The sequence below is a fragment of the Lissotriton vulgaris genome, chromosome 5 (genome assembly GCF_964263255.1).
Source record: "Lissotriton vulgaris chromosome 5, aLisVul1.2, whole genome shotgun sequence".
Lineage (NCBI taxonomy): Eukaryota > Metazoa > Chordata > Amphibia > Caudata > Salamandridae > Lissotriton > Lissotriton vulgaris.
The window spans coordinates 1,502,827,877-1,502,849,475 of record NC_141693.1 but is presented as its reverse complement, the minus strand read 5'-3'; the positions used below and the strand labels follow the sequence as shown (position 1 = coordinate 1,502,849,475).

The window sequence follows — 21,599 nt, the reverse complement described above, 5'->3', positions numbered from 1 at the left end:
GCATTTATGAGCACTGCGCCAACTGCAATTTACCCCTTTAGCACTTTTTGGGATGAACATTAAATGTAAATCAAGCTAAACATGTTACTTTAGCTTCATGGGTGATTTCGCTTTTCATTCCGAGTAGCCCTATTTCAGTGTTTTGTTCGAACAGCACGGACTCTGATATAAAGGCAAATTACTGATTTTCAGTTGCACTTCCGCCTTTAAGGATGAAAGGCGTAGTCATGAGCATCTCCTTAAAGAGATTCCTTGTCAGTGGCTACCTCAGCAGAGTCTACCCCTGTGCTTACTACTAGGTTGGAAACTACGGATCCTGCTTAAATATTTCCATAAAGTCATGTTGCCCATGTCTCTGTAAATCTGAGACTTAGAATGTCATTCATATTCCCCCATGGCATCTGCCCAGTAAGCCTTTAGGACAGGCCTATTTCTAATAAGTGGAGGCCGTACTACACATTTTATCTCCTGTCACATCCAACCTTTCGCTCTCTCTCGGGTTGGGCAACAAATTTCGGTTCGGTAGCACACTTTCTGACCAGGACTATGGCTGAACCCAGCTTCGGATCAGTCATAAGATATTCCAGATCATGCTGAGGTAGCTAACATTTGTTTTGAAAGTGAGGGGTCACCACCTTGACAGTTGCTGGTGGCAAAAATATTTCTTCAGCAATGTCGAGTAGGCCAGGGAAAAGACCAGAAAAAATAGGTTTAGAAACAGCCCTTTGATGGAGTGTCTCGTAGGACTGACACTGCTGGCTGATGTGTCTCAAGGAATGTTTATCAATACATATAATGGGGTGACCCTGTAACCCTCAGAACCTGGGTGGGTAATAAAGCAATAATGGTTCCTTGGGACAGAAATACACACTGTTTTAGTATTTCAATGTTTCCTTTAAGTCTTGTACCTAACCAGGATATTAAGACAAGTGTGCCAATACATTCACAAACAAAACACACTGACCATAAGGAAAAAATGTAAGCAAATTTTACTCAAATACTTTCACATGTGAAAACAGAATACTTCAATCACTTTCCCTAACAAACATTTTAAAATATATAAGGCACGAAAACTTTGTGCTAAAGTAATACTAAAAACAGCAAGTAAAATGTGTTACTTCATATACATTTGGGTTAAACAACTATACATGTACAATCATCCTGTAGACACATAAATTAAATCTTGGATCCTACAGGATTTTGAATAGTTTGTTCACGCCAAAAGAGAGGATTGCGTCGATGTTTCGACCCTGGGGGGGGGATGCAGTGTTTTCACGCATCAGGTGCAGGTCTTCATCAGGACTGTATATAAATATATGGGACAGCCTCTTGCAGACCTAGCTCCGCATGGAGTCCTGGTCTCTTCCTGAATCGTATTGTCGGTCCGTCTTAATCAGGCCGGCTAGATGTTCACTTCTACCTCGCGCGGGTCGCCTCCTTCACTTTCCGTTCGTGCTGTCATCTCGAATGTTTAGTCACACCACTTCTATGGTAAGATCATCATGGAATCTTATAACATAATCAACTTGAAATACTCGTGGTGGAGAATGAGATGGTGAAGTAGTTTAGCTGCCTTGCGTATTTTATGTACTACTAGCGAGATGTGGATATTAATAGCAACTGCCAAATATCTTGGATGGGCATGGTCGATCAGACGGAGACTGCTAGTCTCTTGACTATTCTCTGTCTAGGTGCACCATCTGTTTACATCCATCCATGATATTTTTCTTTTTAGGAAACTGAAAGACCTGATATTTTTCATTGTAGGAAACTGTAAGGCCAAACCTTTTTTTAAATTTTCTAATGGTCAATTATTGATATGATATTTTTAAACTTTGAATTGTAAATGGAGTCATGAATTGTAAATATGCTTTTTATCTCCTTCTTTTGTATTTGATTGTTAATTGATTAGTATTTTTAAAATTGTTTCTGCTTTTATGAGAGAACTCTCGAATAAAGCATATTTTGACTTTGAGATGGTGAAGAGAGTGTAGGATTGTGAGTGAGGAAGACGGAAATCGGGAGTGTGGTTTGAGGCTTCTGGTAACAGCCCTGCTTAGTGGCACTGCAATAGTAGAAGAGAGCTTCCACTACCTTTCTGGAGACATGGAGGTTCTTTTAGAGGTCTTCTTTGGTGGGAAGAAACCCAGAGCTGTCTGGACTAGATGTTCAAATGGTATTATCAACCTCAGGGAAGTTAAGTGACTGTCTCACTTGCAGACAATAAGAGTGCTCTTATTTGCTTTACCACACAAAGGGGTAGGAGTGGCAGAAGAGAATGGAATAAAGGTGGATCTGCTTATAAGAACAGACATAAGAGCTCCTCGTTACCATGTCAGACAAAGCAATGCTTAACATGTATTCTACAGTGAGAAATGGAGTTGGAATTTATCTGGTGTAAAAGGGTGACTCAGGAGTTGGGCTTCATCCGTAGCACACAGTGGAGGATACGGGGAGGAGGCTAGATATTATTTGTTACAAGGAGACCGATTGGGGGTCTGGAATTTTCAGCACACATTCTTAATTAGGGTAGTATTTACATGTAGTGCCTCTACTTAACAGGAAAAAGAGGACTCGTTGCAGTTGGGGGCCAGGGGAACTTAACCTTCACCTGCAGTACACAGGCTTTTTTTTGTATTGCAGGTGGGTGCTTGGTTTAGTTTTTAGTTCTTAAACAAGGGTGGAGAGCTGAGAAAGGAAATGAAGGAATGCTAAGCCTGTTGAAAAAGTCAAATCTAGACAAGTCTTTACTGTTAATAAAGAAAGAGTGGAGGAGAGTGAGCTGCAGTTTAATTGTAGCCGGTTCTCTGCATGCATCTACCTTAACTTAGAGTGTTGGGCTTTATCTGCCAGTGCTCCTTATCTCCCATTATCCTAGCAGGAATTTAGTATAGTCTTCATCTCTCGTACAGAAGCAAGCCTATGGCTCAGCTCAAATGAAACACTGCTCTCCAACTGTAGTACCCAAGCATGAATTAAGGATAGATATTTAATTGTACCCAAAGTTAGGGATTGGGTGGTAAACTCTGCACCTGCATACTAAAGCCATGGCTGGTCTTTACCTAAATGATCAGACAAAATGGAGGGCTAGTCTTTACCTGTAGCACATAGCGCTATGAAGGTATGAGTATGCTTCCTCACTAGGGCAGTCTTGTTGGAGGGCAGAGAAACACACTGTATGATGTGTTCAATAAAGTCATGAGCAACCACGGCAGCAAGGTCCCATTTCAGTTTCCCAAGGACAATCACTTCCCAAGCCTACGATAGAAGAAAGAAAGCATTACCAACAACACAAGCGAAGAGGAATCTCGAACAAAGAGCGTAATTATACAACAGCTACTTAAGTTATGCACAATTGTTTTTTTAGGCAATCTGCATCTATTTTATATTCTAGAAAACAACCCCCACAAAAACACACTGAACACTTTCCAAAGCAGAAAACACAGAAGCTCAAATACCCGTGGTGTCCTGCACCCTGGTTCCCCTCACCTAATTTATATACATATTTATTTAGTGTGGCCTAAGCAGGACGATCCCAGAAAGAGTTACTTAGATCATTAGAGAAAACAATGCCTGTCACAAAATCAAAACAGCAAGTCTGACATGCATACACTTTAAGATTGCAGCTTAGCGACTTTCCACAAGGGTTCCCTCAATATGCGAGTTCTCAGGAATTTTTTTCAATCCTGTTGGGTGGAAGATAGCCTACGTGGGCACAGGTAAAGTGGTGCACAATTAGGGACAAGAATTGAGAAAATGAGTTTCACACTTTTTGATTTTGACTCTGGTCCGGTGAATTCAAGCACGTGAGGTTTGTTGTTGTCTATCTGTAATAATAATAATAAAGACATTTATAAAGCGCTATGGTTACGCCCTCCCAGCGTGTCCCCGCGCTAAAGAGAGAAGGAGCTCACCAGAGGAGAGGTCAGTACATGGCCAGAAACACTAATGTAGACTTACAAGAAGAACAGGTGTGTTTTCAGTTGACGGTGGAATTCTGTAAATAAGAGTTTGCCCTAGAAGAGCGATGGCTGAGCTAAGTATATCCTCCAATAGTGGATTCTTCTGAGACCATCTAAAAAACTAGTTACTTACCTGTACACTATGGTTCTCCAGTATTATCTTTCATAGATTCACATGCTTGTATCTTCCCCGTCGTCATGGTGGGAGTCTCCTGGTAAAAGAATAACCACAGCAGTAAAAGGAAAAAACTGCCTGGAAACCATAGAGTAGCATATCCTTCGGTAACCTCTCATCCTCATTATGTGGTCCAAACCACAGCCAATCAGCTGCCAGCCCTGAGATACACCATCCCCATCAGAGCCACCATACCTCAGATTTTCAACAGCCCAAGAGGGAGCTATGAAAGAAACCAGAGATAACGGCGGTCTACCTAAAAAGAAACAAATATGCTACTTACCAGTATGCATCTGTCCTTGGCATGTAGGGCTGCTGACATTCATATCTGTGCATAGATCGCCGCCTAGTGTTGGGTCCGGATGATTGCACATTGTTGTCCTGGAAGAGTCTAAGTATCACAAGATAGGTGGCTCCTCCCCTGGACTACAGTGCGCATGGGCATCGACTCCATCCCCAGATTGTTTTTAGCCATTGTGGCAAAGATGGAGTGTAACACCGTGAGTGATGACCATGCTAAGAGTAATTCTGAGTGCTGCAGCTGCTACAGGCGCCGGGGAGGAGGGTGGGCGATATGAATGTCAGCAGCCCTACATGCCGAGAACAGATGCATACTGGTAAGTAGCATATTCGGTTCGAGGAATGTGGGCTGCTGAATTCATATCTATGCATAGAATACATAGCAGTCCCTCCATTAGCGGCGGCTGCCTGTGCCAGCTGCAGCAGTTTGAAAAAGTGTTTTTAGAACAGCCTGCCCTACAGCTGCCTGCTATTTGGAGTGCACATCTACACAGTAGTGTTTTGTAAATGTGTGTGCGGTAGACCATGTGGCTGCTCTACATATGTATTCTAAAGGAATATTTCCAAGGAAAGCTATGGAGGCCCCCAACTTTCGGGTGGAGTGGGCTCGTGGGGTGATCGTTAAAGTGCGCTTGGCTTTTTGATGGCAAATTTGAATGCACTTAACGATCCACCTGGCTATACCTGCTTTGGAAATGTGGTGAAAAGGCAACAAATAGTTGTTTTGTTTTCCGAAAATCTTTGGTCCTATAAATGTAGTACATTAAGGCTCTCTTGACGTCTAGTGTGTGGAGCATCCTCTCCGCCACTGACTCAGGATTTTGGAACACCACAGGCAGTTCTATAGTCTGATTGATATGGAACTGTGAAACCACCTTAGGAAGAAACCTAGGGTTAGTGCGAAGCACCACCCTGTTGGATTGAATTCGTATGAATGGCTCTTTGATAGATAGTGCCTGGAGTTCACTAACGCGTCGCAGCGATGTAATCGCTATCAGGAAAGCCACTTTCCACGTCAAGAACTGAATCTCGCATGAATGTAGAGGCTCAAAAGGTGGACCCCATCAGTCTGGTGAGGACCACATTTTGTTTCCATTCAGGAGCTGGTGGGGTCCGGGGAGGAATGACTCGTTCGAGTCCTTTCAGAAAAGCTTTAATGGCAGGCACTCTGAAAAGTGAGAGATGCTGCCTGTTTTGTAGATAAGCTGCTATTGCGGACAAAGGTATATGAATGGAAGCATAGGCCAGATTGCATTTGTATAGATGTAACAGATAACAAATGATTTTGTGAATAGACGCGTCTAGTGGGTTGATGTTGTGGTCTGCACAATAAATGACAAACCGCTTCCATTTTGCCGCATAGCATGCTCTGGTGGTGGGCTTCCTTGCCTCTTATGATAGCTAAATTCTAAGACCTCAGGAGCCAGATCGCCAGGTTGAGCTGTTGCGGATCTGGGTGCTGAATGTCGCCATGGCTCTGCGTCAAAAGCCTGGGTGCGAGGTGCAGCCTTCGATGCAGTACCACGGATAGTTCTAGAAACGTGGTGTACCATGGTTGGCGTGCCCACGTCGGAGCAACCAGGATGAGTGTCATCGAGTGTTGCTTCAGCTTGCGTGCCACCAGCGGTATTAGAGGTGCTGGGGGAAAAGCGTACGCAAATATGCCTGACCAGTTCATCCATATCGCATTGCCCTGCGACTGTGGGTGTGGGTGTGGGAACCTGGCGGCAAAGCTTTGGCATTTGGCGTTTTCCTTTGTGGCGAACAGGTCTATCTCTGGATGACCCCACTGCTGGAAGTACGGGTGGAGTACTGATGGATGTATCTCCCACTCGTGCATTTGGCGGCTGTACCTGCTGAGCAGGTCCGCCATCTGATTGTCTTTGCCTGGGAGGTGTTCCGCCATGAGGAAGATGTTCCTCTGAATGGCCCACTTCCACATGCTCTGAGCCAGATGAGACAGCTGTGGAGAGTGTGTACCTCCCTGCTTCTGAATGTAGTACATGGCTGTCATGTTGTCCGTCCGGATCAACATGACCTTGTTGCACAGATGTACTTTGAATGCTTTCATTGCCATGAAGATGGCCATCAGTTCTAGAAGGTGGATGTGCATCTTCTTTTGCTGCGTTGTCCATAGTCCCTGCACTGTGTAGTGGAGTACATGAGCTCCCCATGCCTGGAGAGATGCGTCCGTTGTCAGAATTATCTGTGGCACTGGCTCCTGGAACGGTCGGCCCCTGCAAAGGTTTTGTGGATTCCACCAATGCAGAGAGTTGTACGCACGACCGGTTACCAACACTAAGTCTTTCAACTGTCCGTGAGCCTGATTCCACTGACGTGCTAAGCACTCCAGAAGCGGACGCATATGTAGTCTCGCGTGCGGGACTATGAAGATGCAGGAGGCCATAATGCCTATCAACTGCATGAACACTCGTGCTGGAAGCGAGTGTTGCGGTCTAAATTTTTGTATCAGCAATTGAATGCCGATTTTCCTCACTGAATTTGGCTGTGCTTTGGCTGCCAGAGTGTCTATTGTCGCGCCCAGATACTGTCGTACGGCGGGTTGAAGATTGGACTTTGGGTAATTCAGTGACAATCCCAGATCGTGAAGAAGGTGAATGGTGTGGGACATGTGGGCGGCACACTGCTTGGCCGACTTTGCTTAGATAAGCCAGTCGTCCAGATAAGGGTAGGCGTGAATATTTTGTCTCCGTAGGTGTGCTGCCATGGTCGCCAGGCACTTTGTAAACACCCTGGGTGCCGTCATCACTCCGAAAGGGAGGACCTTGAATTGGTAATGCGGATTCTGAATGGTGAATGAGGTATTTTCTGTGTGACGGGTGTAGCGGAATATGAAAGTATGCATCCTTCAGATCTAATGTTGCGAGGAAATCTCCCTGACTGAGCAACGGTAGAACCTGCTGCAGTGTTAGCATGTGAAAGTGTTCTGATAGAATGAACTGGTTTAGGGGTCGGAGGTTCAGTATGGGTCTGAGGGACCCATCCTTTTTTGGGATTAAGAAGTACAGTGAGTACACTCCTGTACCTCTTTCTTCCACAGGCACGAGTTGGATTGCTCCTTTTTGCAGCATGACGAGTACCTCCTGCTGCAATAAGTGCAAATGCTCTGTGGACATAGGACGGTGTCTTGGGGGTATGTTGGGTGGGGTGGATGTTAACGCCCTACAATAACCGTACTGGATAAGCTTCCTGACCCACCTGTCTGTCGTGATGGATTTCCAGACCGGCAGGAACTGTTGTAGTCTCCCCCCAACCGGTGTTGTATGGTCGGGGGCAGTGACAAGGCGTCACTGTTTGTTAGTGGCGGAGGATCGGGAGCTGTTGTTTCCACGACCTCTGCCTTTGGCGCGGTTTCCACAATAGCCACCTCTACTTTGTTTGGTGTATGTGGTTTGCGCACCACCTTTATTGTACTGTGTTTGCTGGGACAGCTGGCCTCTGGAAACTCCTCTATTGTTTGAGCGACGAAAAGAACCACCCCTGAATGCTGCGACTGGAGAGCCCCCATAGACTTTGCAGTTTGTGTCCTTTTTAATTTTTTCCAAGGTGGTGTCCACCTCTGGGCCAAATAAATGATCAGGGTTTACGGGCTGATTCAGTATGGTGGTCTGTATCTCTGGCTTGAACCCGGAGATTCTGAGCCAGGCATGTCGCCTCAACATCACACTTGTGTTAATGGCTCTGGCCGCGGTGTCTGCTGCGTCCAGTGCACACTTGATAGAAGCATTTGATATGAGCTTTCCTTCCTGGATGAGCATCTCTGCTGCCTCCTTATATTCATCTGGCAAGTGTTGTAACAGGGTCTCAAGTGTATCGTAATGGGCCCCGTCATATCTGGCTAAGAGTGCCTGAGTGTTTGAAATGAGCCAGATATTGGCCGCTTGAGCTGCCACCCTTTTCCCTGATGCTTCTAGCACTTTAGATTCTTTGTCAGGGGGGAGGAGCATCACCCGTTGTTTGCGAGTTCGCCCTCTTCCGGGCATTGGAAACAACCAGAGAGTCCAACGGCAACTGTCCCTTAATGTAGCTAGGGTCCCCAGGCGCCGGTTTGTACTTTTTTCCAATTCTGGGGTTTATCAGCCTGGCCCTTGTGGGCTCTTTAAATATGTCTCCAGCATGTTTTAAGACACCCTTAAGCATTGGCAGAGTCTTTACAGGCCTCTCTGAGGTGGAAAAGGTGTCAAATAGAAAATTCACTTCAATAGGGTCAGTGTGGAGCTGGACATCATGATTTTTGGCTGCCCTTTCAATAAGTGCATTAAACGCCGTTGAGTCTTCAGTAGGCGATGTTTTTACAGCATACACATGACTGTCCGGGGCAGTGTGTGGATCTCCTGGGTCAGCAGCGTCTGCCCAGGGTTCATTGTGATCTTCTGGATCAGTGTCCACAGGATAGCTGTACTCCTCATTGTCACCTTACCCTGTCTCCACATCCGAGTAAGTGGGCGAAACAGGAGCAGTGTCTTGGCCACGTGGAGATATAGGCTCGACAAGAACGGGTGTTGTAGTGGAATCCCTCTTCTTTTTCAATGGGATTCTATATGACTCCATAGGCTGTTCCGGGGCGATCTTTCGTTTGTAAATTGAAAGTCTACCCGTGTCGGCATCGATTAATTGCTCAGACTGCTCTTCAAGCGGGGGTTGTCGATGCTTAGTGACCAGTACCGCAGTTGTGGGCTTCGGCCCCGTGGACACCTTCTTGGACGCTTCGACAGCCGTCTTAGGGGCGAATGCCTTAGCTACCTCTTTCGGTTTTGCAACCCGTGGCTCCTTAGAAGTGTCCGAAGCCAGGCCCGAAGGAGAGGCTGTAGAACCCAGTGTAAGATCTTGGGTAAGGTCATGTGGCGATCCCTCGACCTGAGCCTTATTAAGTGTCTCGCCCCAGTGTCAACATTTGGGCCTAGCTCCTCGCTTGAGCTATCTTCCATGGCCCCATCGTCGTCTCCTACCTCGTTGACGACGTCTTCAGTATCGACCATTTCAATATCAGCATCGTAGCTGGAGTCGATCTCCGATGTGGGATCAGACAGATTCTCTCGAACCTTCTGCTCTGCTCCCTCATTGTCCTCCGCATCGAAGATGTTCACCGGGTCAGGTGCCGTCTGCTGGGCTTCCTTGCGCGCTGCGCGTCGAAGTCGAATCGTCTTCTTGGAGCGGAAACGAGAACAAGCCATACAGCTGGCTTAATCGTGTTCCGGCAACAGGCACTTGTTGCACAGCGGGTGGACGTCGATGTGAGGATATTTGGAGTTGCACACGGGACATCTCTTGAACGGGCTCCGTTCCATGATGGTTCGTCGATAAGGCCTCTGGCGTCGACCGGGCCTTTAGTGCTGAAAAGCCATGCGACTCCTTTATCGATTCCGAACTTGAGTTAACAAATATGCATGCAAACCCAGGCTGTTCTAAAAACACTTTTTCAAACTGCTGCAGCTGGCACAGGCGGCCGCCGGTAATGGAGGGACTGCTATGTATTCTATGCACAGATATGAATTCAGCAGCCCACATTCCTTGAACCGAATATGCTACTTACCAGTATGCATCTGTTCTTGGCATGTAGGGCTGCTGACATTCATATCGCCCACCCTCCTCCCCGGCGCCTGTAGCAGCTTCAGCACTCAGAATTACTCTTAGCATGGTCATCACTCACGGTGTTACACTCCATCTTTGCCAATGGCCACAATGGCTAAAAACAATCTGGGGATGGAGTCGATGCCCATGCGCACTGTAGTCCAGGGGAGGAGCCACCTATCTTGTGATACTTCGAAGACTCTTCCAGGACAACAATGTGCGATCATCCGGACCCAACACTAGGCGGCGATCTATGCACAGAAATGAATTCAGCAGCCCGCATGCCTCGAACCGGGGAGGTGGGCGGGCCGCATATGATTCTATGAACGATAATACTGGAGAACCATAGTGTACAGGTAAGTAACTCGTTTTTTCTCCAGTATTGAATATTTCATAGATTCACATGCTTGTATCAGAATCGATAGCAGTCCTTATGCCAAACAGCGTTTCTAGACTAGACCCCTTTGTCTCAGGGCTCTGCTTTGTCCTCTTTTTTTTTTAAACACTATAATGTATGGTTTGAAATTGCTGTAAGAAAGGACTCAAAGAATCATGAAACAGGTTCTTACAATTGAAAAACCAAAATTTTTATATATTTACACACACACACACCCACAATCACATAATTAACAAACTATATAGTGAAAGACAAGGACCGTAGTGAAATAGGTGCCGCAGAACTGATTGACCCACTGCTGAATCTGCTTTCCACTCTGTGTCCAGACAATAATGTCTGGTAAACGTGTGTACATTTGTCCAAGTTGCCGCTCTGCAAATGTCTGGAAGCGAGACACCTGCCAGCAATGCTGTTGAAGTTGCCATCTTTCAAGTGGAATGAGCATGCACTCTTGTGCACAAGGGTTTTCCTGCTTTTTCATGACACAAAACAATGGCGGATGCAATGCATCTAGAAATGGAAGTTCTTGAGGGCCAAACCTTTCCTGTGCCCACTATAAGCTATAAAAACAGTTGATTTACGAAATAACTGTCTTCTCTATGTAAAATTTTAGACATCTACCAAGTGTGAAGAGATTTTTCTGCAGTAGTGGAAGGGTTCTTGAAATATGTAGGCAAGACAACTGGTTCATTGAGATGAAGTTGTAGGAATTTTAGGAATAAACTTTGGATTTGTTCTGAGAATTACTTGATCTTGTCTGAACTGTAGGAATGGCTCCATAATCGAAAATGCTTGGATCTCGTTGACTCTCCTGGCTGAAGTGAGAGCAAGAAGTAAGGCTACTTTCCATGATATAAACTGCAATTCAGCTTTGTGAATCTGCTCGAACGGAGCTCTCATGAGTTGAGACAAAACCGTGTTGAGCTGCAAAGGAGGCGGTGGATCTTTAATTGGTGGAAACTGCCTGAACAAACCTTTTAGGAACTCTTTAATCAGCCTTTGAGACCAAAGCGATGGACAATCTGGAGTTCTGCGGTATCTGGAGATAGCTGCCAAATGTACCTTTATTGAAGCATGAGACAGTCCGGATTTGGCTAGCTGAAGCAGGTATGGAAGTATTTGCTCTGGAGAAGAATTAAGAGGATGTACATTTTTCGATACACACCAATTGCAAAACCTATTCCATTTTGCTGTATAGGTTTTGTTAGTAGAGACTGCTGTAAAACTTGCAAGTATTGCAACATTCTTGAAGAAAATCTAGTGACTGAGTGTCAGGTTCATAAGGTTCCAAGCTGACAATCTTAGAGAGGTCAATTGCGTGTGTAGAACTTGACCTTGATTGATGGAAATTACATTCTGAATTATTATTGGAAAATTGTATTCTGGGTTCCACAGACAACTGGAGAAGCTCTGTGTACCAAAACGGTCTCAGCCAAGCCGGGGCTATCAAAATTATGTGGCATGGTTCTGATCTCATTTTTCTCAGTATCCTTGGAATTAGAGTGAATGGGGGAAACGCATATGCGAACATCTCTGTCCAGCGAAGGTGCAGAGCATTTCCCCTTGAACATTTTTTGTGGGAATCCGCTTGCATAATGTTTGCATTTCTTGTTGTGTCGATTTGCAAACCAGTCCAAATTCGGTTTGCCCCATAGACCGAATATTCAAATAAGTTTGTCTTGATTCAGTTCCCATTCATGGCAAATGGAAGGTGATCTGCTTAAGGAATCTGCCCTAGTGTTGTGTACTCCAGGAACATGCTCTACTTGCAGAGCAATGTTGTGTTCCAAAAGCCAATTCTAAATTTCCTGGGCTTGGACAGGGACTTTGGCTTTGTGCCACCTTGTTTTAGAAGATAAAACATTGTTGTTGTACTGTCGGTCCTGACTAGAACCAGCGAGCCACGAATTCTCGGAAGAAAGGCTTGAAGACCCAGCAAAACTGCTTTCAATTCCTGAAGATTGATGTGCAGAGTAGCCTCTTGAGATGACCAATGACCTTGAATCTCTAGGTCTCGCAAGCGCACTCCCCAACCCTGTAACAAAGTGTTTGATGTCATTACATAACTGGGAGATTGAGGTTCGAAAAGGAGACCTTTTGTTAAGTTGTTCTTGATGCTCCACCATGAGAGTGCACGTTTGATCCGAGTGTTGAAAAAGAGTTTGTCCTCGAATGAACCTAGGGCTTAAACCCATTGCTTGTCTAGGGATTCTTGCAGTTGTCTCATGCGCATGCTTTCACTTCGTGAGTATTTAACAGTGCCCCGAGGAATTAAAGTGACTGTTGGAATAAGGGTAGACTTCTCTCGGTTTATGTGAAGACCTAAGTCTCGGAAAAAAAACATGCAATTCATTAGAGACTGTTGCATTTCCTGGCACGGTGCGCCTTTTATCAGCCAGTCGTCCAGATATGGAAACATTTGGAACCCTTCCTGCCTCAAGCGATTGGCGCCATACACTTTGTGAAAACCCTTAAGGCAGATCGGAGAACGAAGGGCAATACTTTGAACTGGTAATGGCGCACTGCCACCATGAACCGCAGATACTGTCTGAGCTTTTTGTGAATTGGGATATGGAAATAGGCACCGAAGAGGTCTAATGAAGCCATGTAATCTCCTTTGCGAAGTAAAAGGAGGATTTCTTTTAAAGACAGCATGCAGAACGAGATTTTCTTTATGCATTTGTTCAGATCTCTAAGGTCCATTAACTGCCTACATTTGGTAGATTGCACCTTTTCCTGAAAAAGCAAATAGAATCCTTTCCCTTGTTGTTCTGGGGGGAACTTCTTCTATTGCCCCTTAAACAATGAGAGATAAGATTTCTGCCTTGAGGGCTGAAAGATGGTTTTGTTTTCTGTGAATAGGTAGTGGATTTGGAGGTTTTTGTAAGAATTCCAGGGTGTGGCCTTGTTTTATGATATCCAACACCCATTTTTCTGATGTTATTGACTGCCAATCATTTAGAAAATGAAAAGTAATGGAACTGTTTGAGATGAGACGGGGTCCGCGGCGCCTGAAGAACGTCACTGACTTTGAGGAGTCTTGTGTCTTTCCTCTTGCAGCAGGTTTCCTCCTGTCCTGCTGTGGATATGATGTGTTAGAGGACAAATACTGCTGATTGTTGGAGAACTGATAGTACCCCTGTTGATGGTAAGGTGGTACCTGTTTGATTGAAAGGAAGAGCGCTGATGGTATTGTTCTCTATCCTCTGCCACGAAAAGATTCAAAACGGCCCTGTTGTAAAGACCCCAGAGCTCTAGCAGTGTCCAGGCCTGCTTTTATTCCCTGAAGCGCTTCGTCAATATGCTTCCCGAACAGGCTATCTCCATCAAAATGCACGTCCATGATCTTTGCCTAGACTTCAGGTCAAAAAGATGTTGATTTCAGCCATTCTTGCCTACGAAGCTACACCGCTCCAGCCATCTGCTTGAAGCCCATTGACACAATGTCCATAGTTATATCGATAGACTCAGACGCTGCTCTGGCTCCATCTTGAAGAATTATAGTTGCTTTCCCTTTTTTGTCATCCGAAAGGTGGGACAGAATTGTTGTGATGTCTGACCACATCTGCCTATTGTATCTACTGATTTGTTCCAGTGCGTTTGCTGCCGCCATTACAGCAAAGTGTTTTCCTAGACTATCCAACCTTTCACCTTCTTTATCAGGGGGGGCCTAATAGGCCGCAACCGGATTTTTGAAACGCCTGTGCTGCCTGCGTAACAACGGATTCCGGACGTGTATGTCCAATCAGGCACGCTGGGGAAGTCTCAGGAGCACGGTATTTCTTATCAATTTTTGGAATGGAGGCTAGTACTGAGGACGGATTTTTCATTAATTTCAGTCCTTCATCCCATATATGCTGGATTATTGGGATAGCTCTTACAGATTTCCGAGACGTCTCCATAAAATCATAAAGAACACATTTGTTCTCCCTAACAGGCATTGAAAGCGGAGACCTTTTTGAGGCTTTTTCTATTAGATCATGGAAACTGGCAATGTCCTCTGGCGGAGAACTCGCTTGAGGTAACGGTGATGAAGGTGATGTCGGAACAATGTATTGATCCCAATCATCCCCTACTATGTCATCTTGGGGAATTTCTCCTTCCTCTGCTTGGTCTTTATGATCACTTTCCATTAGGTCATCCAGAGTAGTTATTTTCGGGGTGTCTACTCTTTGTACTGGAGGCGGAGATTTAACCACTGGTGTTTCAACCACAGTGAGGAATATTTGTTGAAGTTTAGGCCAGAGCATTATCCTCTGGAAAACGACGATAATAACGGTCTATCATGTGCCTTAAATCAGATATTAAGGAAAAGGGCAGTGACAGACTCCTCCTGGACACTGGGATGCACTTCCTCCTCATAATTATATGCTTGATTGAATGACTCATAACGCCTTGTACCCTGTACTGGGTGATCTTTAAAAGAATTGTTCATGCACTTCTTGAAAGTCTTAGTCTTCTAACTCTTGACTTTTAATGTGTAGCTGAGAGGGGCTATAGGCTACTCCATAAGGCCCTCAGATTCCTGACAATCCAGAATAATGGATGGGAGAAGCAGAGACATTTTCGGTGTTTAAAACTCTGCTTTCTTGCCCGTCCACAAAACAAATTGTTTAATCGATATGAATGTTGAAGATTTCATTGTCGCTCTGAAAACCGTCACAGTCGACGGCTTGTTTGTCGACGAGGTGATCAGACGTCGATCACCCTCACCGACCTCACACTCACCGACGACGGAGCCGTCGTATTCGCTATCGACGATGCAGTCGTCGTGGACGAGATCGTTGTCGGGAGTCGTAGACGCCTTAGTCGGCAATCTGACAGGAATTTCCTTAGAGTTCGATGGCAGCAACGATGACAAAGTTCTTTTCCAAGGTAGTTTTGTGAGAAGTTTGAGGTAGAGAAGATGACTCTCCCTCTTTAAATTTTCCTGATTTCTGTTTTTCCTGTTCTCCTTTCTCCTCAGAAGACTTTGTTTTCTAGAGGTATGTCCTTTAGCATCTCCATCAGACTCAGTCTGTGGCTTTCTTCTTTTGACCCGAGTAACGGCTCTACGCGCACCAGAACGTCACTGTGGAACTGACCGGTATATACCCCCGGGGTTACTATCACATCCCCCGTATCAAACTGAACTGCTTCTGTGGTCTTCCTTTACTATTCCGAAATTTTTGTTCAATCCTCCGAGATTTGAACACCTCATACAATTGAGGCATGGATTTTAAATGTCCTGATGATCCCGCTATGCCTTAAAGGGGATCGAAAACGCCGTCGACTATTTACACTTGATTGGATTGTATTATTAGTTAAAAATCACAAAAGTGTACTTCTTGCAATTGTCTGCAAAACTTGGATTGTATGCAGACTGTCCGTTCTTGCCTCACTGGTTCGTATATGTCACTATTGTCTCTATATACAGTAGTAGGACAAAGGCTGTGTTCCACCTTGATATTGTACAAGATTGACTGACTACTTCTAATTGTATTATTAAACCCTGTCCGGCTGGACAGATTATTTGGATTTCAATTTTGATCTACATTTATTTTTTCACTATCCGCCAACTGTTGGGACCATTGTTCCTTGAAATAGTTTCTTCTTTTGAAGCCATAGTAACAGACGTGCTTCTCTGTCCTTAAGAGTCTTTGCAGAGAAAGTACAACAATGTTTGCAGTCCTTTGGAACATGTTTGTGGTACAGACGGTACAAGCATTCCTTGTGTGGATCCTCAGAAAATAATCTGGCTTTTCCACAGTATCTGCAAGATCTGAAAAGTCTCTTTAGAGCTTTCAGACATTTTGAATGAATAAAGATGGAAAAAAAAATCAGTACCTCACTTCCAACAGTTGAAGGTTAAAAGTTCAGCAAAGAACAAACTGAGCTGGGCTCAGGGAGACTCCTTCTCACACCAAGGCGGTTGGAAATCTGAGGTATGGTGGCTCTGCTGGGGATGGTTATTCTTTTACCGGGAGACTCTCACCATGACGACGGGGAAGATACAAGCATGTGAATCTATGAAAGATTCAGTACTGGAGAATGTAGCTTGATAGAGAGATCAATGAATTGTCTAAGTTTTCAGGCAGGAGTCTTATTGCATGAGGAATCACTTTGAGGGACCGTTGCGGTCATCAAGATGAGCTGCCAGTGCATGGCTCAATAATTCTAATAGAAGACTGAATTTGTGGCAGTCAGCAGTTGGTATACAATTTTAGATTGGCCACTTGAATGCATTTCTATCAGTAAGGAATGTGAAGGATTTTTGCTTCAGCCACAAGCGTTAGTGCAATTCCTAGTGGTTAACATTAGTTCTGCCACGCTTGTATGTTTATTTTCTGACCAACTATAAAGATGGAATTTTCCCTCTGCTTTAGTGTAAACGTAAAAGCGGATATTGTACTAAAAAAAAAAAAAAAAAAAAAAAAATGAAGCAGAGGTTTTAGGTCATCTTGTCAGTAGAGTCTGGTGTCCTCTTCTTATCGATTGACCCCTATCTTCTACTAGAGGTACCATTGGTAGGTAACAGTATTGAGCCTGGAACACAGTATAGTTCAGTGGAAGGTCACATGGCAAGCAGATTTGTATGAAGTAGAATCTGTCCTTCAGAATCAATTTGAATGAATTTAGGATGCCTCAATCCTAAAAGAAACCAATTCCTCCTGGAGGTCCTCCATTCTAACAATGCTGATGGATCTTTGAGGGGATACATTACCACGGTCTATATCATGCAATGCTGCATCAAATCCCATTAGGTGAGGGTTTTCATACCGTATCTTTGGTGTAAAGTCTTAGTAAGTTACAATAGTAGTATTGAACTTTAACAAATTAGAAACTACAACCCAACTATTTTTCTACAATTGTATTCAAGAATGAGCCATTCAAATGGTAGCTCGTTGTTTTTAATGGCAGGGGGGCTTGTTATGGCATGTGTAGCACACCATAACTGGCGGATTTCAAATTTTGCTTTGGAACTTTGTCAATTAAGACTGTATGACACCATCATTATAGACCAATAAACCCTCTACCACACATCCACAGAACCAATATCATATGTCAACACAATCATTTGTACACATAATCCACATCATGTACTGACACTCATCACTACACTCCATCAGGCTAAATGCCAGTTTTGGACATAACCAATATCCTACAACAACATATCCACCATCAGATGTTACCAGCAATAACAGTTCTACACCCCCTCTCAATCATACATCAACATAACCACCAGATGCCACCACAACAAGATACATCTGCATCCTATGGCAAAATGGCCACACACCAATTTACACAGCACATCCATCATACGTTCACACATCTACCGCCATAGGCCAAGAAACGCACCATCATAATACAACACAGCCACCTTCCAGTGCTTAATTTGTAAAATACATAAGTGCCAGAGACCGCGTCAGGAGGCCACTTCAGCTCGCACCACCCATAGTCCTTGCTTGTGCTGCCAATGACAATACAAGCACAACTACTATCACACTCCTACAAGTGTGACAGTTCAAACGATTCCAGGCACCCAAAGCTATAAGAATGGCTCCGACAGCGAGTATTAGTTTTTTTTAATGTATATTGAATTTATAAACAACTGTTGTGCTCATCTCGAAGTTAAATAAACAGTGCCACCATGTGGCAGACTGTTATAGGTGCCGGTGCTGACAATTAAGTGCTGGTGCCCAGCACCGGAAACCAGCGGCTCAAGTTAATCACTGCCACCTTACTGCATGGATCAACCCATCTTATGGCCACTCACCGATCATGTATGATTCACAAGTTGTCCTCATCACCACCAGTATACAGACACAACCTATACACCAACAAACCACACAAACTATGTGTGCACTTATAAGTCTATGTCCACCCGTGGACAACCAAGAAGCCACAATCATATGCCACATATGATGCAAAGACCCAACATCAAATGACTACACAACGACTATCATATGCCAACACCCATCCATCATACAAAAACCAAGCATCATAGAGAGAATAAGCATTTCCAATGCTCCACAAGGTCACTCAAAGAGCTCAATTACATCACCCATTCTTTTACAAAACTATTAAACAGTCAATGATTCTCTAAAACACAATGATGCAAGTAGGTTTGTGTGCTGGCCACAAGTAATTAGGTGAGCTGTTTTTCTGTGTTAACAAATTGTCACTAGCAAACTGAGACAGTAAAAGGTATTTTCCTAGTGTCAATTTTACTGTACTGTGGAAAAAACCTCACATTTGGCCTTTGCACTGTAGTATTAAATGTGTGAATGCACACTTCTTAGTAGTTACTCTAAATCGCGTATTATGGGGCTACATTTACTTTCACTGCTATGGCGCATATTAAATAGGAACATACAAACGTACACACAAAAACCAACATGCGCATTTATCAAAGTTAACATTGCATCCGGATTTGAAGTACCATGCAGATTGATTACAGAGAACGTGGCATAGCTCTTAAGGCTGTTTTCGGATTAACTTACTAGTAAGGAACCCATAAAACAATACAGAGTACAGATCATCAGTGAGTTAAAAACACCTATATGCTACTTTAATGCAAGATCTGTACCTAACCACAACATACAAGTGTGGGACACAATTTCTAGTTAGACCCCAGATCTACGGTGGATTATGGAAACTTGGCTTAGTGCCTCAAACCCAGAAATCTCTATTGCAGTCTTCATAAAATGGGTGGAGGGCTTGCTAGGATTTTAAGACTATAAATACTAGTGTATTACTCTACATACCATTTGCGCCACCAACTATGACATTATTTTGTTTAGTACGTTTTTCTACTCCTTGCTGCTTCTGGGAAGAGCTTTGATTTACAGACCCTCTACCCAGGTGTACCACAACAAAAAACTAGCTCCACCCTAACAGATATATTGTTCCCCTAAACCATTAAGTATGACAAAGTCCTTGTACTAGGAGACCTCAATTTCCATTATGAAAACATGGGGTATTTGGCCCCACTCATTCCACAGGACCCGTGAGCCGATTTGGTCTCCATTTTCAATGCTGAGGCAGTAGAATCCCTTCCTGGTACTTACCTGTACAGATCATTACCTACTTAATTACTCGATTGCTTTAAGTCATGGACTCCCTAAACCTCCTAGTTATCAATCCAAATCCTGGAATGTCACACACAATACCTTGACTAGACTAAAGGTTTCCTCTAACCAACTTGGGGACCAGCAGATAACCTCAACATAGTGGCAGCTACATAGAATTCTGCCATTGAGGCCATAGACAATATAGCTTGTAAATCGTGCAGAAGATCTACTGTTGCTAGATTGTATGCCCTGATGTGTGAGAAAGTGCCCTCTTTCTGCATGGTAGCCCCCACTTCTTTTTGCTGATGTGCTTTGACAGAGTGTGCCCTGGGCTCCTGCCAATCAGGTGCCCAGGGCCCATGTTCTTTTTCTAAACCTACATTAAAAACAAAACCCAATTGGCATCTCTAGCCAAACGTCATCCCCTTGTAAATGGTACCACAGGTACCAAGGGCATCGTGACCAAGGAAGACCGCTAAGGGCTGCAGCACTTATTGCGCCACCCTTAGAGACCCTGTACCATTACACTCACACTGCCTTTGCAGGCTGCGTGTCTTGGTGCAGAACAAAGTGAAGAGTCGACATGACACACATCCCTGTGTATAACTAAGAAGTGAAACTAGAGGATCTCTAGTGTCATCCCTTTTAGGCACACAGATAATAGTCTTTCCGGTATAGAAAAGACTTCCACTCGTTATTCCTGTTGTGTTATTATCTTTTTTAATTCATTTGAATATCATTCATCATTTTCAGGTTGATTACCGTTTCTTGTACATTTGAGCCATATATACATCAGGCAAGGTCATATCAATAGATCCAATGCATTTCACTCATGCCCTTCATCAGGGAATCGACACTGTAAACATAATTAGATAACTGTTACCATTATGTAACAAATGAGCATTGTAAACATCATAAAAAACAAGATATGGCAACTGTAATTAATACACGTGGGGGTTGGCAGTAAGGAGTAATGCTGACAGTAGTGAGTCTAAATGGCTAAGTGCAGTTGCATAGTGAATCAGTAATTAAAAAAAACGGAGTCTCACTTACAAGCCTTTTCTCAGAAGTTTAACCATCTGCAACAAAAATGGTGAAAACCCGGTCAACGATGTAGGTACGGCGTTTCCGTGGGGCGCTCAAAAATACATTAACTCCAATCAGTTACTATGAACTAACCTGGGAAGTTGTATACTCGAATCTGTTAACAATCTCCAGAAACGGCGGCACAGGCGAGCTCTGACCGCGCACTATAATAACACATCCCTGTGTGCCATGCCTACAACTGACTGCCCTGGCATAGATCAGTTACCCCACTAGCCAGACCCCCCAACATTTCGCGATTCACGATATTACCGCGAAATCGTCAAAAGAGCGCGATTACCGTGATTTTTTCCATTATGGCCACGAAAAATGGTCTCTCGGCAGTTAGCAATAAAATAAAAAATGGGGAGTTCCTATTTGCTGTACTCACACACGTCATTACGTGCGCCCGTACAGCCATAACAGCTGCTCCCTGCTACATTGCAGTAGATCACTACCAAGTATATGTACTTTCAGCATTAAGGATGAGATGTTTAGGGATAGGTTGTCACCATACAAAAAGAAGGGCCCAAAAGGAAGCGGAGGTGAATGAAGGGAAAGTGCGGGCACTTATTAGGAAGATGAATACAAGACACTTCTCCCCTTTGCATGTATTTCTCGGGCGTGTCATCTGTGACGAAGAGTTTGAGACCTTTACATAACAGGACAAGTGAACACGTGTCTTCCTTAGATATCCCAGGCTGTGAGAATGTGAATGAGAAGGGGCAGGGAGGAGGCCTCAATCGAATCTTCAGATGAGCGCTGACTTTCTCATCATGTCCTACAGGCACAGGTCAAGCACTATTTCTATTTTGAGTATTTTTTGGGAGGGGGTGCGAGGGTCCTGCTTTGCATTGTCCTGGTCATCCACCCTGTTGGTCGATTGTTGCAATACAACTATACAATAATGCAGCATAAAAACACAACAGCGCATAATACGAGCAAAACAGATGACCACCATGTGAAAATGCAATATATATTGTGAAAATATTCTTTCCACGCATTGCCACCTCCACAAATCTTATTTGCTAATGCGG

General features: G+C 44.2%; 1 protein-coding gene across 2 annotated transcripts in view; it reads right to left on the bottom strand.

Moving 5' to 3' along the window:
* The window catches only part of CCND3 (cyclin D3), a 171,548-nt gene that overhangs the window by 127,936 nt on the left and 22,013 nt on the right, over window positions 1–21,599 (bottom strand). For both annotated transcript variants that reach the window (XR_015296027.1, XM_086923521.1), the window contains exon 3: window positions 3,099–3,258. Coding sequence is in view for 1 of the 2 variants with exons in the window: in XM_086923521.1 (XP_086779647.1) it covers window positions 3,099–3,258 (160 nt within the window). In the remaining variant the exon portion in view is untranslated. The remainder of the gene's footprint in view (window positions 1–3,098; window positions 3,259–21,599) is intronic.